Source organism: Setaria italica, chromosome VIII (assembly GCF_000263155.2).
Source record: "Setaria italica strain Yugu1 chromosome VIII, Setaria_italica_v2.0, whole genome shotgun sequence".
Classification (NCBI taxonomy): domain Eukaryota; kingdom Viridiplantae; phylum Streptophyta; class Magnoliopsida; order Poales; family Poaceae; genus Setaria; species Setaria italica.
Genome location: NC_028457.1, coordinates 7337695 through 7345535, shown reverse-complemented (window position 1 = coordinate 7345535; position 7841 = coordinate 7337695). Strand labels below are relative to the sequence as shown.

Here is a 7841-nt window from a genome sequence, read left to right as displayed (position 1 = left end):
GCATAAATAACTATGTATGTACACAGCAACTGTGTACCTGTAAGGATGAGTTTCCAAAAATAATAAAATTTAAAACGAGTCCTCTAATGCATATGACATACTGTTTGGAACAATGCAACAAGACAGGCATAATGTGTTGCTGAATATTAAATAAAGACACATTTATGTTACAGCTCAGAACTAATCTGCATGCTAAAAAACTGTATTGTGGCTCAGACCACTTATTTCAAACATATGTGCAACTATTTAGAATCAACAACTTATCAAGTTTGGAAAAAAAAATTCACAGTTAACATACAAATCCACTTCTTGTATATTTTCCCACCAACAAAATGCAGTGAAGGGTTTCATTTCCCTATAAATTTAGGAGTTTCTAAGTTATTTATTTCTATCCCACATATGAAAGCAAATTGCGAAAATAGAAAAAGCATGTAGAGTGACAGAAGGTAGCTTACACATATTATGTTTACTCAGGAATTTCAGAACATTGAGAACTGTCTCATCATCTACTTTACATTTGACTTTCACTATTTTAAGTTGTTACGATATTGCAGCTGATATCACTTGTGGATTAGGATTTCCGTTTATTTCAACCTGATGTGTAGGCCCCTGCAGTATACAAAAACATTTTGCGAAGATTAATATAACAATGTATACAATAAATATACCTAAAATGCAACATTTATCGATCCAGAAAAGGTATACCTTCGAAAATAGCTGAAGAATGAGATTCTCTACTGGTGCATGCTGAAGAATACATGCCAACGCACATACATCAGGCACACATCAGTATTCATTGAGTAATAAATTCTTCAAATGCCTAAACGTAGGGTAGTGTTTCAAGTCCCTTCTGGAAATAAACTGGACAGATTGCAACAAAAAAGATCAAATGAAGTCCTTATGATTGACATGATGATTGTCTTTTATATAACAAGATGAACATGTACACAGCAAAAGAAACCCATCTAGGTCAATGCATCCACTAAGCATATCTAAGCATTCATTAGTAAAATTATGAATATCACTATAGGTAGTACAACATAAACAATGGGCGTGTATCATATAGGGGAGCAAATAAGAAAAGGTTTAAACATACCGGATTGGACAGAGCTACAAGTGCCATGTTCTTAACAGTATATAATCCCTGAAGGAGCACACATGAAGTGTCACCTTCTATGCCATAGCAGCCTTTGCATTCCAAAACATTACAGCCTTGAGAGGTGGTACGTGTGCATATGTCAGAATTGCACTCACGGATTGTAACAACTGCCTCTACTAGGGATGGCATTTTCTCAAGCACAGGAGCCCTGTGGAAAGTCTCATCGAGACACAGCGAAATAAGATTTGGGGCATGAATGCAAGTGCGCAATGTCCAAATGGAATTGCAATCAGCAATGCTTAGACGCTTTAGGGACTGTGATGAGATCCTCTTGGCAACTACTCCCTCTGTTCATTTATATATGACGTTGATCAGCTTAATTTTGAGCAAGCCGACGTCATATATAAACGAACGGAGGTACTTCATATCTTCTAATACGTAGATCTTGCAATGCAGGGCAGCTTGAGAAGTTGAGAAAGCAGTCCCTGAACTGGACATAGGCAAAATCTAGCCTAGTCAAATACTGGGAGGCAAAGAGTAGATGAATATCCTTTAGTTTCAGCCAGGTAGTACTGCCAAAGATCTCAAACTGGAGCACACAGGCTTTGCACGCCAACGCATGCCGGATCCAAAGATTCACACGTGCATTGTCCTCAATGGACATGCCCTCTTGGGTCCTGAGCTCGAATGTGTCGACAGGCGAGCCCGCGCGTATGAGAAGCAAGTGGTCCACAAACTCTTTTATGTCCTGAATGGAACCCGGTGTGACGATGCGCAGACTTTTGGTGGACTTCCAGATGTGGCGCCAGCGCCGGGCGAGCACGCACGTCCGGGCTGCGTCGAGCGCCGGGATGAAGGAGAGGATGTGCTCGAGTGCGTCATCCGGCAGGGCGCTGATGTGGTCGCGGCCATCGTCCTCCGGCGCCGCAGCGGCCTCCCTGCCCGTCCTCCCCCTTTTCCTTGGAGGCATTTCGTCGAACAGGCAGCGGGCGGGCAGGCGTCGGCGCTGCGAGACAAGCAATGCTCGCACTGAGACGGCGTGATTGGAGGGGTTGGAAACGAACCAGAATAGAGTGAAGAGATGGATTCAGAGGTACGTACTCACCTCAAACTGGCCGGCGGCCGCTTCACCGGTGGCCGCACCAAGGATGCCGACGGCAACGGTCGAAGGGGCGGTGCAGACGAAGGAACTGGGATTAGGTGTGATGGGGAAGAATCAGCAAAGAAGTTGAGGTTTGCGAGAGGAGCGGAGGCATTGAGGGCGAGGGCCAAAGAATGCAGGGGAGGGAGGGGAAAGGATCAGGGACAGGAAGAGGAAGAGATGGGGCCATGGGGAACTGGTAAATATTGGGTACAAACCTACTCGAGTACCATCGTAGTAACCCAACTGCAAACCGAAACGTGAAGTTTTGAGAACAAAGCACGCTTCTACAATCAACCCCCGATCCACATGATACGTTTAGCACCGACACCTTATTTGATGTTACATTTACACAAAAAATCTCTCCTATATCTTCTCCTCCACATCTCCTCTGCCTTCTCCTCCACACCTCACAGGCCGTAGTAGGTGGCGTATATTATTTGCAACTTGTAGTGTAAACGGATTGCAACTTGAATGATTGGCTGGATACAACTCCGACTGCAACTGCGAGGGTGGTATTTATTGAACTGAGTTAAGAATGTCACAATTTAATGTGACGAAGGTAGTAGATGACCTACAGTATTTGCAACTCGGAGTGTAGACCGATTGCAACTCGAACCATTGGCTAGATACAACTCCAGTCGCAATTGTGGGGATGGAATTTATTGCACGGAGTTAGGAATGTCTTGATTTAATGCAACTAGGGTAGTAGGTGGAAAGCAGTATTTACAACTCGATCAATTGGTTGGTTACAGCAATTGCAACTACGGGGTTGATATTTATTTCACCATGTTAGAAATATCCATTAACATATTAGAATGGCTTGGTGTTACATAAAAATGTTCCATGTGGTGGCATGGGGTTAGTTGAAAAATTTTCTACGGGTCTCGGGAGGGGAGGCTCATCTGGATATTACATTTTAGAACCGACAGTGGGCAGTTGGTTTTCCATAATTGCACTGGAGGTTGGCTTTGCATTGGATAGATACTAGCAAGTGGACCCTACAATGTACAGCTGGCACTACTAGCCCAAGCCGCGAGCAGTGTGTCGGTGTTTTATACCCGACAACCTACCAAGGCGTATCTCGAGGTAATAGATTGGTTGGTGGGGGATTGTCGGATCTGGAACTCGAAGGTAAAAATAAGGATACAAGACATGGATTTTTACAGGTTCGAGCCACCAGAGTAGCGTAATACCCTACATCCAGTTTTGGGTGTTGTATATTGCGTCCTGCGCTTCGGTGTTGTGTAGCCTGGTTGTTGGCTATTGATGATGGTTCTGAGCTCCTGATCTAGGTACCCCTGCCCTCCTTTATATACTCCAGGGGGCGGGATTACTAGTCGGTTACAAAGTAGGAGTCCTAGTAGGATTACATGATATGAGTCCTAGTAGGATTACAGAGGAATCCTAGTAGGAGTCCGTCTTCTTCCTTCCTTGTGGGTACTAGGGATCTATCCCTGACAAGCCCCCGAGTGCTTCATAGTAGAATGCAATAGCCTTGTGTACTTTTCAGATCCTCACCGAGTAGTTTCGGTGCTATTTGATTACTTTTGTCTGATTGAATCTTCAAAAGTTCCTCAAATCTGCCATGAGGCTATGGTGTGCTCAAGCCCTTGATTGTCTTGATTTTGTAATCTTCATCTTTGGAATGTGATATGGAGGGCGGCGGAAGTCGCACTCCATATGGAGTAGCCCCCGAGCCTTAGGTTGAATCGAAGAATCAAGGTGAGGGTCAATAAAATCTTAAATCCTCTTCTTTCATCTTGAAAAAAAATCAACTGTTGGGTGTAGCTTATCAGCCCTCGAGCCTTGGAATGATTAAATAATCAATCCGAGGGTCTTTAGTCTTCACACAAGTCATCATCCGAACAGTTTTGCGGCATGTAACCCTCGAGCTTATGGGCCAGGTGAGCCATAGGAGCCACGTTGAGTAGTTATTGGCACTTAGCCCCCAAGTTTGAGAGCTAGCGAAGCTACTGGAGGCATTCCGAGTAGTAATTGGCGCTTTAGCTCCCGAGCTTGGAAGCTAGCTGAGCCACTGGAGATATTCCGAGTAGTATTGGCACTTAGCCCTCAGCCTTGGAGCTAGCGAAGCCATTATAGGTACGCTAAGCGTCCTGGAGAGTCGTCATAGAAATTTAACCTGAAAAAAGAAATGCATACATTATGTTGCATATTTGTAGAATTTGGAACTACTGAAATTTATTCAGTGATGAATATAATGTAAATGTTGTGTGTCATGCTCTTATTTTGGTCATATTTCTCCCGAGTAGTTAGTTTGTTATGTTTAAGCTCTCAGTCCCTGTTTAGCCATTGCTATTGCGTGTGTGAGATCTTTGTGTCTCGTGTACGCATACTGGCACTGTTGTTTGCACGTCTAAGATCTTTTTGTCTCGTGTATGCGTGCTAGCGTTTAGGCGTGACAGAAGATCCAAGACTATCACGAATTGAGGCGTGTGCTGCTCAAGGATATTGGCGACCGCTAAGAGAAGACATAAGTAGTTGGCATTGCGACAAAAGAGAGAGCACGATTGCGCTTAAAGTAGTCGATAAGACTTGTTTGCCTTTTGGCGAGGAGAGCGCATGTTATGCGCATTGGATTTGTGCCTCCTTAGGGTGTAGCCATTGTGAGCCTCCAGTATTTAGTGCATCAAATCTATGGCTATTGCCTCCAAAATTCATTGTACCAAACCTGTGGTGATGCCTTCAAAACTCAGTGCACCAACCCCATGGCCGCAGCCTCCGTAATTCGGTGTACCAAGCTCGTGGCTATCAGTCAACATGCTCCAAGAATAGTTGGCAAAGTATAGCTCTGGAGGGTAATTTTCATCGAGAGGCGTACATAAAAAAGTAGTCGGCACGTTGCCCTACATGGAGAAAACAAGCCGAAAAATTTATTAGAAAAGTGACTTAGCTTGATTCGTGGACGATTGTTGATGAAGCTGTGTTGATTGTTGATGAAGCCAACTAGCCAGAGTCGATTCTAAATAGTTGTTGATCATGTGGAACCCACCCTCGACTAGTTTTCTAGTCGAGATGAGTAGTAGAAGTAGACCGTCCTCAACTAGTTTTCTGATCGAGACGTGTAGAGCGACTTGATTATTTGCTTCAATCTGCACATTACTTGATCGACGAGCCGTATGCAGCAACCTCCGACGGAAACCGACTCGGTCTTCGACTGGAACGCGGAGTGCATCAATTCTATCTCGGTATAGATTTGTCTGCTCGGAACTCCGACTCAGCAACTTGCTTCTTGTTGTCAAGTAGATGGATCTTGATGATGAGGTCCTTCAAGCTCACCCGATGATCTCGACGATCACCCCTACCTGACACGTCAGATATCGGTGTTTTATACCCGGCAACCTACCAAGGGATATCCCGAGGTATTAGATTGGTTGGTGGGGGATCGTCGGATCTGGAACTTGAAGGTAAAAGCGAGGATACAAGACACGGATTTATACATGTTCGGGCTGCCAGAGTAGCATAATACCCTACGTTCTATTTGGAGTGTTGTATATTATGCCCTGCACTTGGGTGTTGTGTAGCCTAGTTGTTGGCTATTGATGATGGTTCTGAGCTCCCGATCTAGGTACCCCTGCCCTAATTTATATACTCCAGGGGGCGGGGATTACTAATCGGTTACAAGGTAGGAGTTCTAATAGGATTATATGGTATGAGTCCTAGTAGGATTACAAAGGAATCCTAATAGGAGTCCGTCTTCTTCCTTTCTTGCAGGTACTAGGGATCTATCCCCGACACGGTGTAGATGTGTGCACATAGGTGTCATAGGTAAAAATGAGAGTAACAGAGGATTAGAGTAGTCCCTACCCATAGTACCCATAGGCAGTGTCTATACTGGTACATAAGTAAGACACCACTTGGAAATTATACTCTACAACAAATGATTTCTTGATATGGTTCTTGATAGAGTAGTCCCAACCCATAGTGACAATTTATGCACTCTACAATAAATTTATCATCTCTTTTCTCAACCAATCATATCTGTTCCTCATCAATTATGAAGAAACCATCTTCTCCAAATGTAAAAGTTGACAATGTCTAGTGTATAGGTTCTTGTGTTGACACGGATCTTGCTTGAGACCCAGTTTCTTGCTCTCCATATTCTCTTTCTCATTTAATAATAGTGTCACATAAATTAAAGGTCCCATGTGGCAATTCAAATGAAAATTATTTTAGTTGGAGGGTTGGAACTGCCCTTAGCGATTTCTTTGTGCTTACTCATTATGTCCTGAAATAGAAGACATTTTTGTTTTGTCTTGAGATAAAATAGTCTAAGTTTAACCAACTTTATAGAATACAACTTTATAGAATACAGTATTAACATATAACACATCTAGTAAGCAAATGAAGAAAATATATCTTATAATGGATATAATTTTAGTTATTTGGCATTCTAAATATTACTGCTCTTTTCTATAACTTTGTTCAAACTTATAAGTGTTTGACTTAAGATAAGCTAAAATATCTTATATTTTAGAATGGAGAGAGTAAGCAGTAGAATTAAGTGTTTTCTAAACAAAGTTAGAAAATCGGGGGAAGAGGGCATGCATGGCCTACTTCTTTTGCTAGTGCGAAGCTCCGCCTTTGTCGTAGGAGACCTGGGGACCTGCCATAGCATGGCCTCCTCCCACGCCGTCAACCGTGTCGGCTAGCACAGTAGAAAGCGACACCGCAATGGCTCTGGATGGCCACCTCCTTTGGTGGCTCTTTGCGTGGCGCAGTGGCCATGATGAACCACGATGAGGTGCTGCTTCTTCGGCGAACAAGCAACAGCCTCAGGTCTGTGCCCACCTGTCTATGAGACGTAGTAGGACGGCACTGACAGGGGAGGGTCCGACAGAGAGAGTGCACACCAAGCGAGCCGCGGATGGGTGGGAGACAGGGAGTAGCCGAGGAGGACCCTCACAAATCCTCCAGCAACTGAGCCCACTCTTAAGAGTTTCATTTTCATTAAATTGGGTGCCATGTCAGTATTTTTTTAATGATATGTCAAAGAATTAATGAAGAGAGATGTAAAATAAGTTTCATGGTAATATTTCCAACGTAGTCTGTGTTTTGCATGTAGCCTAGAAAACAATAATAAAAATAAAATAATGCATTGTATGAAACTATTTCAACTATGAATTAAATGTTCTCTTGCTAGCTTGTCCTCACTCCGTTCTCTTTTGATAATACTATTTCCTCTGGGTACAATGACAAAGGAAAACAATCCTACCTATCATCTTACATATCATCCATTTAATCATGCGATTAACTAGTTCTCGTAAACAAGCAACTCATTAAGGTCTAGACTTCTTGATACCTATGTAATCAATCTCGGTTGGAAGAATAAAGAGTCATGCATCGAACCCGAGACAACCATTAAATAGATGGTTAGTTGGACTGAAATAAAACTATCAAAAGAGAATTTTTCAGATTTGGAAATATGCCTATCGAAAGCGAACGGAGGGAGTATTTTGGAAATGTAAGAGGGAGTATTTTGGAAATGTAATCATGAAAACCCTCATTAAGAATGGTCTGGACGGAATTTTGTTAATAATTACAGAGTGATGATCCATGATTGTTGAGAAATTCATGTTG

General features: G+C 43.0%; 1 protein-coding gene across 1 annotated transcript; it reads right to left on the bottom strand.

Moving 5' to 3' along the window:
- Window positions 1-1472: 1472 nt before the first annotated feature.
- On the bottom strand, window positions 1473-2081 carry LOC101752543 (putative F-box/LRR-repeat protein At4g13960). The gene has a single exon (XM_004980228.2). The coding sequence runs from the start codon at window positions 2067-2069 to the stop codon at window positions 1497-1499; it is 573 nt and encodes a 190-aa protein (XP_004980285.1). The 5' UTR covers window positions 2070-2081; the 3' UTR covers window positions 1473-1496.
- Window positions 2082-7841: the final 5760 nt, after the last annotated feature.